This window comes from Pantherophis guttatus, chromosome 2 (assembly GCF_059756535.1).
Source record: "Pantherophis guttatus breed Tessera chromosome 2, ASM5975653v1, whole genome shotgun sequence".
Classification (NCBI taxonomy): Eukaryota; Metazoa; Chordata; class Lepidosauria; order Squamata; family Colubridae; genus Pantherophis; species Pantherophis guttatus.
In genome coordinates, this window is record NC_142064.1 from 123669999 (window position 1) to 123692540 (window position 22542).

At 38.9% G+C, this 22542-nt stretch overlaps 2 protein-coding genes across 4 annotated transcripts in view; one reads left to right on the forward strand and one right to left on the reverse strand.

Annotated features, from left to right (window-relative positions):
- Positions 1-15629, reverse strand: part of ATP13A1 (ATPase 13A1) — a 35915-nt gene extending 20286 nt beyond the window's left edge. The window contains exons 1-11 of the mRNA XM_034419358.3: positions 15009-15629; positions 10663-10752; positions 9789-9979; positions 7636-7708; positions 7150-7305; positions 6434-6503; positions 5730-5836; positions 4493-4622; positions 4033-4088; positions 3154-3280; positions 2538-2675 (exon numbers count right to left, since the gene is read on the reverse strand). Of these exons, the coding sequence (XP_034275249.2) occupies positions 2538-2675; positions 3154-3280; positions 4033-4088; positions 4493-4622; positions 5730-5836; positions 6434-6503; positions 7150-7305; positions 7636-7708; positions 9789-9979; positions 10663-10752; positions 15009-15314 (1444 nt within the window). The 5' untranslated portion in view covers positions 15315-15629. The remainder of the gene's footprint in view (positions 1-2537; positions 2676-3153; positions 3281-4032; positions 4089-4492; positions 4623-5729; positions 5837-6433; positions 6504-7149; positions 7306-7635; positions 7709-9788; positions 9980-10662; positions 10753-15008) is intronic.
- CHCHD5 (coiled-coil-helix-coiled-coil-helix domain containing 5) overlaps positions 15588-22542 on the forward strand; it is a 51445-nt gene continuing 44490 nt past the window's right edge. The window contains exons 1-4 of one of the 3 annotated variants that reach the window (XM_034419356.3): positions 15588-15722; positions 16627-16767; positions 17002-17153; positions 20030-20868. In XM_034419356.3, coding sequence (XP_034275247.2) covers positions 15628-15722; positions 16627-16767; positions 17002-17152 — 387 coding nt within the window. In that variant the 5' untranslated portion in view covers positions 15588-15627 and the 3' untranslated portion in view covers position 17153; positions 20030-20868. Of the gene's footprint in view, positions 15723-16626; positions 16768-17001; positions 17154-20029; positions 20869-22542 lie in introns of those variants that run through there. The other 2 variants (XM_034419355.3, XM_087886643.1) reach the window with 2 other exon arrangements.

Consider the following 22542-nt stretch of genomic DNA (forward strand, 5'->3'; position numbering starts at 1 on the left):
GAGGTTGCAGAAAAAAATGCTTTCAGGAGCCTCTGATGATCAGGCAACTGAGCTGGGATCACCAGAGGCTTTTAAAGGCTTTTTTTTTTCTACAACCTCTTCAGCCAAAGAGGTTGCAGAAAAAATGCTTTTAAAAGTAAAAAAAAAAAGCCTCTGATGAGGTGGGCGGGAAAAGTGAGCGGTGACCGGGCCAGGGACCGGTTCGGGGGCGTGGCCAACCAATGTAATTACCGGTTCTCCAAACTACTACAAATTTTTACTACCGGTTCTTGTGAACCGGTGCAAACCAGGAGCAACCCACCACTGCCGTCCTATATATCTGAATGAACCCAGACCACCACAGAAGACAACTGGAAAATTATGGCTAGTACGATTTCGATTCCCCAAAAATGAAAGATGGAATTGAGCGGAGAAGAAAGTGATGGCTCTCTTGCCATATTAACAAGGAAGCGTATTTCTCTCTCAATCCAATGACCTAGAAATCCCAGAGATAATAAAACAATTTAAGCAGAAACAGGCCAAGAACATCCATTGAGAATCGTTATGGTGACCCTCCCCAACTTCAGTGTTGAAAGTTTGTTAATCCTTTAGAAGTATCCAAAATCCTAGAACTTGCAACCTACAATGTGTTCTGAGTTTCATTTAAGGCTTTGACAGAATTTTCACTTAAACTAATTACAAAACAATAGACTGTGCCATGTCTTTTTACTGAAGATACTGAGTCAATATTGTATTTGTTGAAAAACCTGAAACTTTAGGTAACACCTCATTTAGCAGCTTTCAGCCAATCTTTTCCTCTATGTGTTGGTATAAATCTGGCATATTAGCTTAGCAGTATTCTGGCTCATTCCACTTTACAAATCTACTTCAGCTCAATGATCTTTTTGCACTGTCTTGCATGACAGATCACGCTATAACTTTCCAGTTGGGTGAGGGCAAGGCCTTTGATTTGGCCACTCCAAAACATTACATTTCTTCTTTTTCAGCCTTTTTGTTGTAAACGTACCTAGTATATTATGCTGCATAACCTACATTCATCAGCTCATCCGCAGAAATTTGGTCATTCTCTTGTAGAATTTACTAATGAATTTTGCTGGAGTGCAGTTTTTTATTTTCTCTAAGCGTAACAGTTCTCAGTGATGCCAAAAAACTTCACTCATCTATCCACAGAATACTTTCCAACAATTATTCTCAAACATGAGAATAATGGAACAGTGTTTTATGGGCAGCAGAGATTTCCTCCCTAACATCCTTGCATTTTTGTTCAGAGTTTTACTTATGGTGGATTCCTGAATAGTGGCATCAGCAGTACAGAAGTGATCTGTAGATCCTTAGCTGCTATCTTGAGATTCTTTGGGACCCTCAGAGTAGTTTGTCTGTCTCTTGGGATGGTTTTTATTGATTAATTACTCTTGGAAAGAGTAAAAGTCTATAATCATTCCAAGGTTTGTTAATCCTTATTACAAATTTCTTTAGCACCTTAAACAGGTTCTTTTGTAAGGACCATAAGGAGAAACTGCTTGTGCAACCTCAGGTTGATTCTCTTTATGCCAGAGATCAAAGGGAGATGATCTACTCTGGCTCCCTTGTAGAAGGTTGCAAATTGTTAGTTCTACTTATCTGAGGAGCTGTCTTCAGTTGGCCACCTTCCCTTGGATGTCCTGGCTTGGCATATTGTCCATTAGCACGCTATCTGCCTGAATGTGGATTCATAGTGGCCAACATCTTTGGCAATGGCTCTGTAGCCCTTGCAGTGTCATACGCATTAACAAGACAGATCTTGGAGATCTCGTTTAATTGAGGTGTGTGACATCCAGAAAAGTATGCAGCAAAGAGCATATTCCAGTACCAGCAACCAACACCGTGGGATATTTTTTTAATAGGGGAAGGCCATTCAGAGTCATTGACTAGGAATCACAATTTATCCCCCAAACTCATATATTTTTTGCTAATTAACATTGGCTCAGTATGTTCCGTAAAAATGTGGCACAGTTTTCTGTCCGTATTCTTTATTTAACCAGAATCTCTTTGTCTATTAATAGGACTTGGCACATTGTAAGTTACAATTCTGCAGGACTACAAATAGTTCAAAATGTTTTCACAAACTTTTACCACTGTTGAGTATTAAATTACTATTTCTAGAACTGTTGTCCATGCTTTGTGAGAATTCTGGGAGTGTCAGGTCAATATTTTCGAGAGGTTGCATTAGGGCAAGAAGTAGGCGTGCAAAGTGAAAACTCCTCATGTCATCTTAAATTCATGTGAGATTACAAGGGAAGATTTCAGTTGCTTTGTTGATCAGGTGAAGGAAATACTTGAAAGCTCTTTACAGTTTGCTAATAAGTTTTACAAGACACATTTTTACATTTAAGGCCGCAGTATCACAAACCACAATGTCCCAGTCAATCAAGTCAATAAGCAAAATAATTTGTAGCATAAAAGACGGGTGTTTTCCAGAAACACAAATATCATTGTCTTTAAACTTTAACACTTTCAAAAGTTTGCAATCTCATTCTCCCATGAGTCTTGGAACTTACATAATTTGGCAAGAGCAATGAGTGAGGTGTTGACGGCTAAGGAAAGCTCAATGGGAAGTTCAGGGGGAACAACCGAGGTTAGTATTAAAGTACATTCCAGAAAGAGCTTGTAACGGTTCCTGCTGGGGTCTTTAGTGCCTTGGAAAGAGGAACAGAGATACACATTTACATATCATGGCTGCACAATTGACTAAGATGATTGTTAAGTCCCAGAACACATACTAGGGCACAATGAAGCTATAAATACACCAGGGGAATTCAAGTGTCTTCTGACCTCAAAGTTTTAATCTATAGACCAGACTATCTATGGATAGTATCTCCATGATACTGAATCTTTTGAAGAATAAACAACTGAAAAATTTCCCTTGATAATCAATCTAGAAATGCATCAAGAATATTGTCTTTTTAAAATTCCTTCTGGGTACAGGAATGTGCTAGAATGCTGTGGAATCCAGCAAAGAACAACCAATATCTTCAATAAAGCAACCAAATCAATAAGACATCTATCACTTTAATAATGCAGCCGTTCTAATTGAGTATCCCTTTTTGTAGCTTGTCAGCACACTTGCCATTCCTACTAATGCTATATTCTCTTATTAGAGAGGCCCAAATTTACCTTCAATCCATACGTAGGCTGCGGCAGCAATGGCAAAGACAAGGAGGAAAAGAATGAAGATGAAAGTTTCCAAGTTGTTGGCTGTTACCCGTTTCACCCCGAAGAGGATTGTACGTAAGAGCTTCCCCTGAGAGAGAGAGAGAGTTGTTGAACTGCAACTCATGGAATTGTGGAATTTCCTTCCTTGCAGTATTATGCCAAAAAAAAAAAAGCCAATGTACTTTGGCTATCAAAACCCTGTCAGCAAATCAAACCACTCCCTTAAAACCCTAATGTTTTAAGAAACATTTTATTAAGGTTTAGGAATTTAAAAAGCATCAAATTAAACATAAATAATACAAAATAGTAGAAGGCAGATGGAAGACTTGAAAACTGTTCCATATTTAATCAAGACGATTGGCTTTCTTTAAAATAAACAGCAATCACATCGTCACAATTTCATCTTTGCTTCGAGTTCTATTTTTAAAGGACTTTGGGTAGTGGAGATGTACCGTATTTTTTGGACTATAAGACGCACCAAGATTTCGAAGAGGTAAGTAAGAAAAAAAAGGGTTTTGCCCTCCCCGGCCCCCAGGAACACCCTGCAGGCCTCCTAAACCCTCTGCACACCGTTTTTCACAAAAACAGGCCCATTTTTCACAAAAATGGGATGAGCAGGGCAGGGCTTCGGGAGGCCAAAAATGGCTGTATTCGATGTATAAGACACACCAACATTTCCACCCTCTTTTAGGGGGGAAATGATAGGTTTTATACTCCGAAAAATACAGTATGTCTTAGATTTGTAAGTTGTAATTACAAGTTCTGATTCTTGAGCTAGAGGAACGAACCCCAGGATGAAGATGCATGACTGCTTTCACATAAAAGCACAGAGGTTCTTACCTGAGAAGTATTAAAGCCTGTCCTCAGAACATAGGCCACACACCCATTATCAACAGCTGCAGAAGGGAGAAAGGAAAATAGTGTATATTTCTATAAAACAGCTCTATAAAGCTTAAATGGGGCATTTGGGTGAACCCCTCCCCACCCCCAGCAAATGTGACACGACAACACTTATGCAATTTTTTTTTAAAAAAGTCATCATATATCAAATGAAAAAGGCAAGTTATAAGTTGAAGAAAAGTGCCTGCTTGGACCAGCTATATTTATCAGTAAATTCAGTCAATATGTTGCACTATTCTTTCTCAGAATCTGACAAAAGTGATCTGAGAAGCACTATATGAGTACAATATTCTAGAAAAAAATGTTTTTCTAAGGAAAATTATAATTTATTGATTTTTCTTTTATCTCTTCCCTTGACCCTGCTCCCAATTTTGTTCACACTGGTTTAGTCACTACATACGTTTCAGGCCGGTACTGGCTTTTTGTGGTGGGATATGCTGCACAACTTTTGTTCCCCCAAAAATGACATGCAACCTGGAATCCGCTTGCATATCCAGGACATGATCAGGATCCAAATCCTCAACTGGCTCCTGTAGGACAAAACAGAACTTGAGCGTTAACAATAAGTGAATAACACAAAATTTGCTGAGATACGCAGAGGTGTAATCAGCCAATCTTTGCTGAATTCTCTTTATCTATATTTTTGCTTACACAAATTATGTATTTTCTAGAATACAAGAATTATCCTTATTCAAATGAGAGTTGGCCCCAGAATCAGATAATGATCTAGAGCAGAGGTGTCAAACTCGAATCATCACAGCAGCGTCACGTGACATATCAAGACTTTCCCTCCCCCACTTTGCTAAACTGGGTGTGGGCATGGCCAGTGTGTGACGCATCCGGGCTGTGGGCCAAGAGTTTGACAGCCCTGATCTAGAGCAAAGCATAATTTTTAAGTTCCATGGGGAAGCAGCAATACAAAGAGAGACTGAACTTTTCTACTTTGATTTATTATATTTATATATAACAAACTTTTTAAATGCCCACCTCTCTTACAGAGGGGAACTAAGTGGTATATGATTTCATCAATACAATAAAACATTAAAACCTAATAATTTCAGATGTAAAATTTAAAAATATAGAACATTATAAAATTGCAAGAGATGGAGAGATCCAAGATGAGGAGACGAAGCGTTTTTAATACAGGTAGTGGGAGGGTCTTCTGATATTTAATATTAAATAATATTTAATACAATAGCATTTTTATTAATGTATCAGTTTTGTGTATTTTGTGCATTTTTCCTCAATGTTTGCCATCCTGTATGAATATTTAAATGTATAAGATGAGAAGTAACTGTTTTAGTCCGTTTTTCATTTTAATTTCATTTGCAATGAGAAACGAGCAACGAAATGCTAATGTATGTTCTATTTATTACTATCGTGTATTACAACCATCCTATTTATCCTATCATCCAGCATTCTCAATTATTTCAATTACATTTAGCTAATTAAATGTAATTACATTTAGCAGTTTACTTTTTTACTTTTAATTAGGTGAAAACCGCGGGAGCCTTCAGAGTCGGTTTTCACCAGATATGTGCCAATATGATATGTCCAATAAAGTTATTCTTTGAGGAACCTACCCGCCTTGGAGTTTTGCTTTCTACGGGTCTATTACTTGGAACCCTGACACAAACCTTCATTTGAGGGACTGACTCTCCAGTCAACATAGCTTCGTCTACAATACACCTTCCTCGCAGCAGCAACATGTCACAGGGTACAAGGTTCTCATGGGGAGAGCGGCCTGGAATAAAAAGTTGAATGCTCAGAAAGGAGTTGTGAGGAAATGTGGACTTAGTCAGGATCTAGATTACTCTAAGAATTGTGAAGGACTTGCAAGCTGTTCTTCTTTCCTCATCTTAGCAGAGCTCAGCCTGTCTAGGCAGCACAAATGAAGGATGATTTTCCCACAGAACAGCAAGAAAAGGTTGCTGGTTTATCGGTCCTGTTTTGCTAGTATGTTATATGCCTTTGGAGTCTCTCCAATCAGGCCCAACTGCTTTCTGCCTCTTCTATGCTGCCTTCTGCAAGTTCACAAGGAAAATTACACAAAGAATGGCCAGGTTTAAAAAAAAAAACCTTCAGTACAGTTTTTGATGTAAAAGTAACATTTTTGCAAGCAAGTTCTTCCCTTTAATAACAATATTAACCTAAATTCAGCTTATGTCAGAAAATGTAGCCTCACAGATCTAGAGACTTCTTTCTGCCCTAATCCTCATTCAATACCTGGCAGTTTTACTGATATATAGGGGTATCTGAATACAGACAACAGCCAAAAATCCTTTGAAATAGAAAAAGGTAGGTAATTCTTTATTTGCAACAAGTAAGGGACCTCCATTACCGACTGAAACGATGTCCCCTGGAATTATTTCATCACTGGAAATTGGCCGCCACTTCCTGTTTCTGTAAACCTGAAAAATAAAGAGGCAGCAAAATAATATTTTGGATCCTTGGGCTGAAGTAGCTCTGGAGAAGCAACACCCACCTATGTAACTTTCATGGTGCCTTTAACCAAAAGAACTTGTTCATACAAATAATATAATGTAAGAATAAAAAAACGGATGGAATGAATAGACACTTTCTTTGTAAATTTAGCCTGTTCCTAGATTTATCCAAAATTTAATCATTGCTTTCTCGGAAGAAACCAATAAATTTACAAAGCCAAGAAAAATGGAGATGTCTTAGAAGTCAGGGAATACTGGAAGGGGAGAAAAATGTACAGATTTGGATGACAAATGAAAAAGATCTTGATAATTAAGCACCTTTCTATCTTAACTTCTAAGGTTCCGGCAACCCTTCCTGTCTTATTGAAAATCCCACATATCAATCACTCTGCTTTTTCTGACAGCTCCTCTTCCTTAGCAAGCTGCACTTAACAAGTACAGCAACTAACTGCTATTCACATCACCCTGAGCGACGGGACCTCCAGTATTCTGGAAGCTAACAGTTCATTAGAATCTCTGCAGATTGGGGGGGGAGGGAGGAGGGGGGAGAGAAGAGGCAGCACTGGAGTCTTCAAGTTTTACTTGAATCTCATCATCTTTTGCCCTTGCTTACCTGGATCATGTAGGGTTTGTTACCCATTTTTCGGATCTCAGACATGTTCCTCATTTGCTGCTGGACAAGGGATGCTTCAAAAGCTACCAGCATGGAAAGAGTGAAGACGCTATAATACCAGTATTCATCCAGGCACCACAGGCCCACACAGAATACCTGTGAAAAGCAGAATTAAAGGATTTTAGGGATCACGCAGTTCAGCAACTTTTTGGAAGCAAGGAGCCACAATGAAATATTTATATAAATATAAATATTTCCACTTCCTTTGCTGAGGACATCTGAACAAGTCCATACCAGCCGGCCAATTGCATAAATAAAAAGCTTACAACTCATAATGATCTGGGAAGAATCAACAGCTTTGAATGACAGCAGCATTTGCTTATCCCTTTGTCAGTTTAAGAAATAACCAAACAGCAAAAAATAAATAAAAAAATAAAATAAAAAAAATACACTTGATGTTATGCCTTGGCATACAGCTTTTATTACCTGAAAGACGAAGAAAGGAGCTGTTGCTCTCTCTTTAAAGAGTTCCAGGAATTCTGGCACAACCATTTCAGCCCTGTGTGAAAAGCAGAATCCTTGTTCATTTTAGCACTCACCCTTTCTTGAGCCCACTCAATTTGCAAAACTTTCGGTTTTGCTGCATTTAACTTTCAGTATTCTGGGAGAGATGACCACATTGTCAGGAGGGTCACAGAATCTCCACCTCTGCTTTGGATCCTGAAGGTTTCATTTTCCTTACCCATTTCTCACTCTCTTCGAAGCTCAGAACTTTAAAGCTTCAGGCACTACATAACCGGGACTGCTCCTCAGTTGTCATTGTCAGACCCGCAATTTTCACCATCGGTGGATAATTATCAATACTTAATAACTAATTAAATAACTACACTGGAATAATTAGGGGGGGAAGAATTGCTGCTTTAGTTTTCATGGCAGGTTCTGAGTTCTTCCTACTCGGTGATGTGATTGCATTACTGATTTGTTTCTGCAGCCCTTGCTAATCTGATACCTTCATATACATTGTGGCTGAAAATCCTACCATATCCCCGGCCCACATCAACGTTTGGCACGCTGGGTAACAACAAAAGCAGTTGTAACTCGGGATACTGGGAAAGTGCCAAGTTTAGGAAAACTGGGTTACAGCTGTGGAAACTGAGGGGTTTTTGGTTTGCTTGTTTGCTTTAGCTTTTAAGACAAGAAAGTTATAGTTATAAAGTGGGAATTGTCACTGCGTTTTTTTATTTACCAGCTGAGCTCTCATTTCTGGACTATCAGACTTTCTGTAGCTTGCAAGAATCCTTATCAGTAAGCTAAACTGCACATGTACTTCACCCACATTCCTTCACCTTTTCCTTTTGTTCCCTTGTCAAGAAAGGTCCGGCTGCTGAGAAGCAGCTGGCACGAACTTTATTTCAAAATGTAACCAATTAGATCAGTTAGATGTTTTATTTTCTTTATAACAAATAAATGAGTTTTCTTAGAAGAAAATATCTTCGGGTTTTGTTTTCTTAAAGTATGCTTGCAAGGAATAGTCTCGATCCACCCCTCGTAATCAAGGTGCGATTATCCCAAAGGCAGAATGGGATTAATCAGCGCCCTGACAGGAATAAAGGGAGAAATTGTGTCTACAGTTGGGTAAGGAAAGCAAATCTGTGCCTCTGAGAGAGCTAATATGTTTTTTTTTTAATTACAAAGGCATGCCTGAACACAGTGGGTCTTTAAGTAGGATAAGACAGCTTGTTATAAGGGGATGGATGAACAGATGAAGAACTTCCTTCCACAATTTCTTCCAGACATACAGGATGGAAAGATGGGCTATTGGGAATGTGGAAAGGAAGGAAAATGAGTAAAAAATCGGCTCAGGATTCATGCAACCTCATGCCAGAATGGGACAACTCACTTTGGCCAACTCGCCATGGCCAATTCAGTGTGGCCAACTCAGCACATTATTTTAATTATTTAAAATAATTAAATAAATTGGACATTGGTCTTACCTGATACGTCCGTTCTCTGTGAGGAGGAAACGGCAGTTATTTTAATTTTTACATTGCACATTTCATGTTATCCCTCCTTTGGCACCCTTTTTAAAAAGATTCTATTCCACTATTTCTTCAATATTAATGTAACACTTGTCCCGTGGCGAGTTGGCCAAAGCGAGTTGATCACAATAAGTTGGCTGTGGCAAGTTGTGGTAGACCCACCTCATGCAATGGAATAAGATCGGAATAAAATTGATCTTGGCAAGATAGAGAGCAATTAATCTCAAGGCTGCTAAGTGTCTATATTCATCTTAGTTAATTTACAAATGATAGAATTATGTAAGTCAATGTTGGGGGATAAAAAAGCCTTTTGGCAGACATATACTTTAATGTAGATAGTCAGATGGAACTGTGGACTGGCAGCACATCAGCTGAATAAAGAAGTGCAGTAAGAAGCAATAAAATATTTTTTTCTATTGTGAATTATTAACTAGAAACTTCCATATCCGTCTGGCAATCAATGCTATCACCAACACGCTGTCAATAGCTATAGGCTAATTAAGCTGAATATTCAACGGTCAAGAGCTTAGATATTCCTGTCTTAAGAAGTTAATGATAAATATTACAGATAAATATGTAGCCCACCTTTGTCCTACTTACTTGTTGGTACCATATTTTTTTTCTGCTGCTTTGATTTCTTTATCTTCCTGGTAACCACGAGCATTCTGATAATACTGCAGTGGGTTCTCCACAGGAAATGCCACAGGAAGGAATTTTTTGCTTTCACTTAGCTCACAAAAGTATTTGATTTTTTGAAATTCAAAGGAAAGAACCTCCTCCCCATCTTCTCCCTAGAAGAGACACACAAATTAACTTTCTGCGTACATGGAGCTGGTTTGGAGATTTCTGCCATTAAGTGTGACACACTATGAGGAAGCTGCCCACCGGTCTCCCTGCTACAACAGGCCCAAGGCAAACATAAACGCTACAGCAAGGGACACAACCCAGCACACAACCCAGTTGTGATTTTGCAGCTTTAAAAAGAATAAAGCTGCTAGTCACAAATGAATTTAATTTTCATAAAAGCAAGTGTTTGTATCTGTTGGCAAGAGAATATCAGTGGAAAAGTGGGGAGAAACATTCTCTGTCAAATTTCACATCCTTCCCACTCAGAACTCATGGTACCGCCAGAATATTGTTCCAGCGGTATGGTAGGTACTGCAATTGTGATCTGTTGAGACAAGTGCTGCAGATGAGAAGGAATCTTAAGGGAAAGTAGGATAGTAAGGTATTCCTTCCCTTAAATTAGAAACCCCTCAATGGTTGAAATAAGCTCTGTGAAGATTCAATTCAGGATTCAGGCCATTAATTACACATTCCTATCCTGTTTGAGATCAGATCCACATTTCTGTGATACCTTATTTTTTTCTTTGCAGAAAGTACTAAGTCAAAATCAGCAAACTTAAATGAGGTATAACAAATTGATGAGAAAAAGGAACTGTCCTCAATTGAACACCATGATTTAATTTCTCACCTGATCTCGCTGGAGTGGTACTAATTCTGCGGAGCCATTATTTGGAGTTGGCACAACTTTAGCCAAGGTGGCTTTCCTTGGACTGCGCACCTGAAAGACAAATAGTTTGAACAATCAGTCTTTAGAATTTGGATCAAATTAAGCAATATTTAGTATTTTCTCCACAATTGAGAAGAAACAGCTGCACTTGGGGGTAAAGCTACATTTGTATTAATTGTACTGGTTTTATCTAAACTTGAAATAGGTAGGTTGCAATCACTGTCTCTGAACAATGAAATATTCAGTTTAATGCGACTTGTAAATTGATATCAAATGTTTAACACAACCAAAATTCAGTTAATACGAGGCTAGCACACGTGCAGTTGCACTTGAAGTTTTAGACAGTTAATCTTTGTGCGTGCAAAATAGAAAAAGATGCTGTCAGAAGAAAACAGTACATGTTTAGAAAAAAGAGGCTCATTACAAGAGAGAAAAAATTTGATGCAACTAAGTGACTGTTGTGACCTAGGCTTCCTGAGTCATTAAAACACATGGGTAGTCCCAAAAACCTCTTTTATTGCAACAGCTGTGAATTACGTTCATTCACAGCTGAGTCCCAATTAGTTGCAAAAAGTCCTTTGGGAGAAGTCCTTCGGGATAATCACCAACCTTTATCTCCCTTGACACTCTGCCAAAGACCTACTTGGCAAACGGAGTCAAGAATCAAACAGAGATGCCGACTGGGAACAGAATTAACAACGTTGCTTTTCTGCAAAGGGCCCACGTGCCTTTGCTCCTCTTTTAAGCCTTATGGGAGGGGCCAATCATCTCCAGGCCTTACTCCTGAGTTATCCCTTTTGTTTTAACTGTTCTTGCCTTCTGGCAGCTCTGCGCATGCGTGCACTAGGAACAGGCTCCTCCTGTTCCTCTGCAAATCTGATGTCCGACTCTGGAGCCTCTGGAGTCCGTGCATAACTCGGGGACGGGGACAAGATGGCCCTGTCCCCATCTCTGCCACCGACACAGAGCCCTCATCCGAGCTTTCCCCAGGACTGGCCCATGTTCCTCCCCAGCCTCCTTACTGTCCAACTCCGCTGCCAGCTCCGCAGGCTGCTGGCGGACCACAACAGTGACATGAATATGATCATATGGTAGCAATGCTAAAATAAGATAAATCCCTGAGGATTTTTAAAAAAATTTGCTTTCTATAACTATTTTGCAATATTAACAATTTAGATTCTTTTTACTGTAATATTTCATTAATATACATATCAAAAATTATGTACATACATATACGAAATCTTGTATATTACGTACATTTTTTCATTGACTATTTCCACTGAGCTGTAACCAATTACCATAACGATTACCTTGAAATTTCACTTTGCATAGTAGAAATTTAAATAATGCAATCATTTTGTAGGATTCATTAACCACGCCACTTGCAAAAAAATCCTGTAGTTTCCTTCCTTTGTTCATCAAAGACACCATCCCCTGGGCTAAGTGAGTAGCATTGGGGAGAAACTGTTTCTACAGTTGTGTCTCATTTCTGAAACGCTCTCCTCAAAAGAAGTCCATCAGGCATTGAACAAATGAGCTTCAAGTATTAGCCTATGACTTTATCGCATGCACTGTCTGATAAAAAAAAAAATTAAATCTTAATCCGACTGCTTTTGCTTGGGGTTTGAAGAACTTCTTGGCTTAATATTTTGTATTATAACTAATGGAAGCCTGCAATTTACCTTTGACATTTCTGGAATAATTGGACACAGAACATATTAATACTTAAAATGAATGAACCATGGCAATGTATCAATTCTAGAAAGCAAGTGTGCAAAGCAATATTTAGATGTTTGTTATAGTTTAGTCCTCTCCCTCCCCCTCCCCTTTGGCAGATCATTTAAGAATTAGTGAAGGCTTCTTCCATTAGGCCTGCATATAATAAGAACTGTGCAAAATGACCTGACTGGAAGGCTTAGAAGCCTTCTAAACAATGCAGCAGGTTATGAATGAGAAAATAATTGAGGAACACCACTAAATGACAATAAGAGGCAGAAAGCTACAGTTTCATAATCTTTCTTTGAATCAACCTATCCTAAGATCAAAGTCATTGTTAGCTACATTCTATTAAGGTACATGCTTTGTTAAAGGCAAATGCCCCTGACACCAACAGTTACTAAATTCAGATTATGATTCCAGTTGGTCTGTTGTCCTACTGCTGAAATATACCCAATTCATTTTAACCAATATTATCCATTCCAACTGATATTTTTTCAGCCATGGGCAGATTTGTTCTATGACTTTGAAACTGGGACATTTTGGAAAACAAACTGAATATATAGCCATGAATTACAGATTTTTCATCATCTCTTTCAAAGACAGCAATGAAAACCATATGAAAGTAAAGTAATGTCATATGACTCCTGTTAAAGAGGCAGATATAATCAAATTACTATCATAAATGCAACAGTAGAATGTCCAGTGGTCTGACATTATCTTTACCAGAAATTAGATAAGCCTTTAGCAAAAGAACAACTAGCATCCTATCTTGTACAAATTTCTTCTCCAACCACTATTGCAATGAAGCTTTAACATAGCAAAACCACAAGCAGCATTTATATTTATATTACTTTTCCAAAGAAAAGAGAAGCTAGAAATCTACTTTTAAGTCTCTGTGTCACTGTGACAGTTTGATCAGTTATTCAGTAATTTCCAAACTGGGCACTGAAATATATTAATGTATATGTTGATACTGACAGGCTCTAGGAAACTCAATTTTGTTCCAGAGAAAAATATGTCTTCCAAGAATGGAAATTTGGGAAATACTTAATTGTTCATGAAAGATAAATATTGTAGAGAATTTTAAAAAGGAATAGAGGTGAGAAATTGTCGTTCAATAGGTAATCAAGTTCAATCAAGAAAATGACTGATGTGCTCAGATACATTTTCCCTTTTGCTTTTGTTTAGAGGTGCAAAATTTTAATAGAATCATCACTTACTTGTTTCTTCTGATAAGCAAGCGCTCACATTTGGAAATCAAGAAACCAAAACTTCCCAAAATAATTAGTAGTTGGGGGAGGAGAAAGCTTAAGCCTATTTTCCCTGGAGAAAGCCACACTAATTTACAAAAATATTAAAAATATGTTAAATAAAACTATCATGACTAAAACTAACAATTCTTTTTAAAAAAACACCACCATTAAAAAACCCTTCATTTTTTAAAAAAGGAAAACAGGCAATCAAAAATAACCCATCCATATCAATGAGTTTAAAGAAAAGAATCTCAAGCAGATTTACATTCATTAAAGTTCAAATGACCACTTCCTATTGCATTGTTACATCCCTAGATTCCAAAATAAGCAATCTATGTATGTAGAATAAACTGCCTTTACATGCAAAAAGAAACCTATTCACTTTAACCTGAGCACATTAAAACTAGAGTCAGGACATTAAACAAGAGTAAGCTTAACAAAAGTGTGTGCCTCAGCAAGTGTGTCATGTTTGTTTTCATAACAAAGCCTCAAGTAGAAGCACAATACAGAAGCAAAATCCCAGTGACTCCACAAGTCTTTACAGCTGTTCTCTCCTTTCAGTCTCAACAGCATTTGGATTTAAGACTCAGGCTTCACTCCTGGTACCCCCCTCAGGAGAGAAGTGCAAAATTTGGCCTTCTTATCAGTGAGTCCAGAATCCCCGTGCAAGGAACCTCTCTAGACACACCTGAGCACCGACACCTCTTCAAGAAAGTACAGGTAGTCCTCAACTTACGACCACGATTGAGCCCAAAATTTCTGTTGCTCAGTGAAAAAATTGCTCAGTGAATTCGTCCCATTCTTACCACTTTTCTTGCCCTACTTGTTAAGTGAATCACTGCAGTTTTAAATTAGTAACGTGGTTGTTAAATGAATCTGGGTGCTTGTCGGATGGTCGCAAAATGACCCCTGAACACTGCAAACCTCATAAACGTGAGTTCAGCTGTCAAGCATCCGAATGGAAATCCTAGGACCACGGGGATGCTGCAGTGGTCATCAGTGTGAAAAAAAAAAAAAAACCGATCATAAAGTCACTATTTGCAGTGCCTTTTGTAACGTCGAACGGTCACTAAAGGAACTGTTGCAAGTCGAGGACCACCTGTAAAGCCTGCAAAAGGTTTCGGGGTTTGGGAGGGTGGGGGGAGAAATGGGAGACTGCTTCTCTCCACTTCTCCTGATTTGACCTCAGAAGCCCCAGGCAGAGAAAACTATTCTCAATCTGTGCAAGGATGATACCCCCCCTTGCCCGCCCGCCCACCCACCCACCGCCATACCGCGCGCCCCTCTCCCGCGTGGCCTTTGGGTCCCCTCCTCCCTGCCCGGCGCGGGACTGACCCAGCAGCAGTAGAGCAAGCAGTGGACGTTGACGCTCCACAGGCCGGCTAAGGCCGTGAGAAGGTGGACGACCCCAATGGCGGCGAGGAAAAGAAGCGCAGCTTCAGGGGTCTCGGTGCCGGCGGCTGATCCCCAAGCCCAGGCGAAGGCGCTCGCCCCCCAAACCCACAGCCAGAGCGGGTACAGGACGCAGAAGGGCAACACCGTCCCCCATAGCAGACGCGACCGCCTCCGATATGGAATCACGTCTTGCACCAACTCGTCTCCCGGGCCCGGGCCGGGACCGGCCTCCGCCGTTGCCACCATCCTTCTTCCGTGAGCCGCCGGCTCGCTTCGAGCTCGCTTCCTTCCACTTCCGGGGTAGGCGCCAATGAATCGCGTTGAGCGAGCATGCTCCGGGCCTGGGCGGCAAAAGTGCGCATGCGTCGCTCCTTCGCAGCGCCGGTGGAGCCAACGCTTCACCCTCACGCCCCTTTATGAATGAGCTATACACGTGGCTCTCCGCGAAGCGACGGCGGCGTTCCGACCGCGCGCGCGTGCGCGAAAGCGTGAGGCGTTCTCTCGTGTCCTGGTGACAGGGTTTTAAGCTCCGCCCCCCCCCGCCGTGGCTCGTTTGAACATGCGTAGAAGAGGTCCGGTGGTGGGGGGGAGAGAGCATGCGTGTTGGGGGACAAGGCAGAAACGAGCGTGGGTTTGCGGAGCCGAGTGCGGCATGTGAGTGTGTGTTTTCTTTAAAGCTCTGCTCCAAAACCCTTTTTCTGATCTAAGGGAAAACTCGGTTTTTTTTTTCCCTTCCTCGGTCTTTAACTTGCATCTGCAGAGGTTTCAATCTATATTACTTACCGTCAGGATCAGATTGAATGCACACATAACCCAGTGACTTGTTGCCTGCAGGTGTCAACCTGATCGGTTTGGGAAATCAGGAGAGCGGTAAACGGGGACATTTTGGCTGCGGATTTCCAGTACTTGCTTACTTTGTACACGATGATACAGTATCATCACAAGTAGCAGCCTTGCTGGATCTCCTTTTAAAGCTGTTTCAATTGGTGACCTTGACAACACATGGTAGTAAATGGTGGGCGGTGATGTAGGAAAACTTACGCAATAATGCATATATTATCTTTGAAACTCTGCAAGTTATAAGGTTGTGGAATAGCCCGAGTGAGAAAGAGAGAGAGAGAGAGAAAATTAAGTTTTAAAGTCCCAAGGGAAGGGAAACCAGTTTCTGGCAGGTTTTTGGTGAGTAAACTGGGCTAGCTCCTGAACAGTGTTTAAATCAGTTAGAAGTAGCCACTTCCGTGTGTTTTTCATATTGCTTTAAAGCAGTGGTTCTCAACCTTCCTAATACCACGGCCCTTTAATACAGTTCCTCATGTTGTGGTGACCCCCAACCATAAAATTATTCCTAAAACCATTGAAAATATGTGTTTTCCAATGGTCTTAGGCGACCCCTGTGAAAAGGTCGTTCGACCCCAAAGGGGTCCTGACCCACAGGTTGAGAACCACTTCTTTAAGTGTATACTAAACCTTTTTGCATTACTTTTTATCTGTTTTTGGTGGAAAGGCAGAGTGTACATTCAGGATTTTTTTAAAAAAAAACTTGTCTCCCTCTCAACAGGCAGGCAGCTCTGGAAATAACCTTGCGGTACTGCCACAAAGAAACCGAGCAATATGGCCGGTGTGTGGCTGCTAACCCTTCTTCCTGGCAGCAGGACTGTCACCAGCTCAAACTTGACATGGCCAAATGTACATCATCCCAGTAAGTTCCCTTGGGCTGGAGTGCTGTTTTGCCTTTGTGGGGAAATCAGCTTTGATTACAGTAATTGAGGAACGTCCGCTCAATTATCTGCCTGTAGATTTCATAACATTACTGTGGGCAGCCACTGCAACTTGCTAGCTGTGAGAACAATGTATCCCATCATTTCTACTAAGTTCCTCCTCTGTTCTTTGTCCATGTTTTCTTATTTATAAATCTATGGGACTTTTATTGTAGCCCAATTGTTCAGAAGATTCGCCAAGATTGTGCTGAGCCATTTACTGCATTCGAGGAGTGCCTTAAGACAAATCAGAGTTCTTCAATCAAATGTTCTGAACACCTCCAAAAGTTTCTCCTCTGCGCTGACCAGGTGAAGCTGAATACATAAGGTTGGTGCCCCTAAATGTTTGCATTGGTCATTGGTATATGTGTGTATTCCTAAATATAATAATAACGGGGTGAGCTCCCGTTACTTGTCCCAGCTTCTGCCAACCTAGCAGTTCGAAAGCATGTAAAAAATGCAAGTAGAAAAATAGGGACCACCTTTGATTGGAAGATAACAGCATTCCGTGCGCCTTTGGTGTTTAGTCATGCCAGCCACATGACCATGGAGATGCCTTTGGACAGTGCTGGCTCTTCGGCTTTGAAACAGAGATGAGCACCGCCCCCTAGAGTCAGGAATGACTAGCACATATGTGCAAGGGGAACCTTTACATTTACCTTTTACAATTCATTTATTGTATATCTTGCCCACATTGTAGCAGCCATTTGACATAATGTGGTGAGAAAAGCTGAAATAACTGACATATCATATTTTTCGGAGTATAAGACGCACTGGAGTATAAGACGCACCTACCTTTTTTGGGTTTTGTTTTAAAAAAGTGTTTTTTTTTAGACAAACACACATACAAACATACAACGTATTTTTTTTGAACAGAGTATTTGGCTGGTTCACAAATTTAAACAGTGTTTAGTCATTTCAATTAAATTTACAATTTCTGTATTTCCTTTTTGCCATATTTATTCCTTATCTATTTTTTAAAAAAAACCAATATTGCCCTTCATCCTCATCTCTAATCTTAATCAAATTCAATTTTTCCCTTCTATTCTATATTATACCCCTTCCCATTGTCATCTATTTTTATATCCATCCTCACATTGGTTAATTATGTAATATTACAATTGTTTAATACAAATTCAACATTTTAATATAAATCAATTAGTTATATAACTATCTTTTTGTATATTAATATGAACATGAATATTCCAATTATTTCCATGCAATCCAATTTCTTACAAATCAATTAATTATATTTACCAATAATAATAAACCAAATAATTTTCCCCTTATGTTACTCATTTTCACAACTTAAACTCTCCCAATAACCCACATAGTTTTGCTCATGTAATCCTCCAAATCACAACTTAATCATTTCTACTTTCATCACAATATATAATTAAAAATATTTCAATCATTACAATTTCTCTAATTAAATTTAAAAATGTTCTAGCTGTTATCCAAGCTATAATTTAATCCTTTTTACTTTCACCACCATATACCATTAAAGATATTTCAATTGTTACAGTTTATACTTATTCATATTTCTAAAAAAATAAAAAAATAAAAACTTATTGTATAGATTTCAAAAATACAAAGACAAATATTCCAATTATTATTCATTTCATTTTTACAATCATGATTTCCCATTTATTTCTTATTACTATTCATATTTCAATTCTAAATATGTATAACATTTTTCTCTTTCATTTCTTTTTCTTTTTCTCCCTTCTCATTTTTATTTTTGCCTTTTTCTTTCTCCTTTTTTTCTTTTGTGTTAAATCTTGAACTCTCCTCTTTTACCCTAAATTTCCCATTGTTTGCACCTACCTTTTTTTGGTGAGGAAAAAGAAGAAAAAGAAATCTCCCTCTGCCTCTGCCTAATTTTGCCTCGTTACAGCAAACAGCCTGCTTTACTTTCAGTTTCGTTTTCAGCATAGCTTGATTAGCACAAGGGAAGAAAAATCTGCTCCAGCAATTTACCTCTTTGCAGCAAGCAGCAGAGCCCTGTGCAAAACAGTTGAGAGCAAATCAGCTGAGAGTCAGGAAGCGATCTAATCAACTTGTGCTAATTAGTCTATGCTGAAGCTGAAAGGAGCTGTTTTTTCTTGCTGTTTGCTTGTAAGGAGGTAACTGCTGCGAGGCACAGGCCAAAGGGTGGGGGCCAGTGGGTGGGCAGGGCTACATTCAGTGTATAAGACACATCTAAATTTTCACCCCCTTTTAGGAGAGAAAAAGGTGCATCTTATACTCCAAAAAATACAGTATATGTCACACAAGTAGTAACAATATCTTCTTCCTCTACAAAGGACACACGAGTCAAAAATATAATTGAACAATTATTGTTCTCTTGCCCCAAGACCAAAGTGCATCACTGTGAAACTTGAGAGGTGGTGGTTGGGCCAAAAAGAACTTCTATCATCTGGAGTTTATTGTCATTTCTGTACATAACATGGACATTTTTGCTGCATTGAATTTCTTATAATGGGCGGAAAGTAGTAGCTGATGAACTTCATTGCATTCACCAACTGGGCAAATGCATATTGAAATGATACATTGCACTCTTTATATTGATTGATTGATGATTATGTGCCATCAGGTTGCTTTTGACTCCTAGTGACCACAATGATAGTTTCCTCCCCCCCCCCAAATGATGATCTATCCCTAACCCATTCCTTGAAATCTCCCAATAATGCAGTCATTGCTCTTGTAAGTCCATCCACCCTGCTGGTGGTCATCCTCTTCTTCTCTTTCCTTCCACCTTTCCCATTTTTTTTTCACATCACCTAATGTGTCTGAAATAAAATACCCCCTAGAACAGGCCTGTCAAACTGGCAGCCCATGGGTCAGATGTGTCACACCCACCCCAGCTCTGCAAAGGCAAAAACGTCATGATATGTCATGTGACCTGATTGAGTTTGACACCGGTGCCCTAGAAGATAATTAGTGAACTGACTTAAGTCACCTAATTGAACTGAATTTGGGCTTAGTGGACTCTTAATTTAGAAAACAGTACTTAGGCAGTGAGCTGTTGAGAAACCAGTTTGCAAAATGACTGGAAGACTATGACAATTCTTTGCTTGTTTATCTTGCATTTGGGAATTATGCTCATTTTGGACCCTGGATGGTATAATTTACTAATGAATTTTGGAAGGGTAATATTTCATTTTGTGTGTATTTTCTCTCACCCCTTTTTTCACAATCCAGCCTTTTGATTTCTTCCGCAGAAACCTTGCTATTCCTTGAAGTGACATTATGACTAAAAAATTTGACCAGCAATGGCACCAGTTCTCACCTGTCATGAAGATATCTTTCCCAGTCTTCAGCATCATTCATTTATCTGCAGCCATCCAAGATTTCTCAGCTTGGCCCATTGAAATGGAATCTCAATTTACAAACCCAGGTATCTGGGGTAGATATTTTATTATGCCTGGAACTTTCGCAGGCACTATACAGTAAACTGGCAAAAACCCCAAATAATCTTTTCTGACCCAATTTCGCAGACCGAATTGCAACGATCTATGGCTCAAAGCAGAGTGATGCAGGCAGATTAATGAACAGAAGAAAAAAGGAATCTTAATTTGCCATGGAACTTCTCTGAAAGTATTTTAATCTTCTCTTATAAACTGTGAAACTTTCCTCAGGGTATCCTGTTTATGCCCAGCTAATGGGCAACAGCTAGCTAACTTTGACCTGAAAAAATCTAAAACAAGGTCAGACTTAATTACTTAGATGGAAAGTCACCATATACTACCATAGTTGTATACAGATTGGGAAGCCAAAAAGAAGTCTCCAAAGAAGATACAGATAAATGGTGTTTTTTTTTTGTATTGTTACCAAGAAAAATACATGTTCATGCCACTCAGTCACTAGGATACAAACTTGATTTAGAGGAGACATGAATATAGTACTTTTATTCTATTTGTAGTCAGTAGAGGGCACTCTGTAAACATCTGAACGTTTTTGATTCTTTGTTTTATGGCTGTGTTGTAAAAAGGTGACAAGAAAAATGACATAAAATGCAATGTTACATTAATGAAGTTCAACAGTTGTCAGTCTTAACTATCCTATGCTTCTGACTGGATTTATATTCATAACTTTGAATACTATTGGAGTGATGTTTGTAGTATTACATGTGTCAATGCATTGCTTATATTACTTAGTGGGATACGAGTTTTGGAAAAAATTACACAGTATTCTGAATTGTCATGATAGGGTAGGGGAAATGATTTGTAAGGCATGAATAAATGTGCAAGAATGAGAAAATCAAATGACCTAATATTGAATGGCCATGGTGACTATTTGATGAGTGCCCTCTTAGAAAAGAAAAGATTTAAGCCTGTCAATCCATACATATGCATGGAAAAATGACTGTAAAGCTAAAAGCATGATTGATTTGATTGTTTATGATGGCAGATTGAAATAATTAGTGAATGATATAGGGGTATTGCAAGGTTCTGAATGTGAGATAGATCATTATCTGGTAGAATCAAGAATAGATTTTAGAAAATGGATAAGGAAGGGAAAAAAAGAAGCAAGTAGAACAATGGAGGGAAGAGATATTACGGAGTTGCAGAAACATATATGGAGCTATGTTAACAAAGAGTATAGAAATGGATATATGATGGAATGAAGTTTTGGGAAAAAATGGATGAGAAAAAGTGCAAGAGGGAGAAAAGTTGAGGATGAAGGGAAGATATTCTTGCAAAGATACTATATTCTTTGCAAGGAATCTTTATCATTATCTATCTATCTATCTATCTATCTATCTATCTATCTATCTATCTATCTATCTCCTTGCAAAGAATCTAGTCAGAAAGGCTAAGGAGGCATTATGATTAGGAGAGGAAGGGAAATGCAGATTTTGATTAAAAAAATAAATAATAATTGGAAGTAGATTGGGAGGATAAAACAAGGAGCAAAGTGAATGGAATTTAGAATTAAGTGCTGAAATAGTTTGGAATGAAACTGAAGTTAGGAAATGCAAGAAGTATTTTAGACATTTGTAGAAGAATGTTGGTGATTTTTTGAAGAGTGAAATTGAAATGAATGCTATATTAGTATCCAAAGCTTGATGGAAGGAAGATGACAAACATTGTAAAATGTTGACAAATAGAAAAGCCGCAGGTAGTGTAGCATAATTGCAGAAATATTACATTGTGAATGTGATTTGATTATGGAGTGACCTTGCAGCTTGTTTAATGTGTGTATGAAATCTATATCCATGCCTGTTAATTGGAGGAAAGTTAATTTTGTTCTCTTGTAAAAAGGAAAAAGTGCCAAGTGTGAATGTAAAACTCCTGTGAAATTAATTTGTTACGGGTTCCTGGGAGATACTTGGCAGAATTCAGATCGAAAGACTGCAAGAGATAATAATCAACATTGAAAAGTGCTTTGTATAGGCAGTGTAGCAATATGAAACTGACAAGGTTTATTGTGTATTTGTTGATTAAGAGAAAGCATAGAACAAATGTTCTTTGAGGTAGTCCTCAACTTACAACAATTCATTTACCATAGTGACTGTTCGAACTTAACACCAGCACTGAAAAAAATGACTTTTGACCATTTTTCACATTTATGACCATTGCAGAATCCCCATAGTCACATGATCAAAACTCAAGATGCTTGGCAACTGGCTCATATTTATGACAGTTGCAGTGTCCCGGGATCACGTGTAACCTTCTGACGAGCAAAGTCAACGGGGAAGCCAGATTCACTTA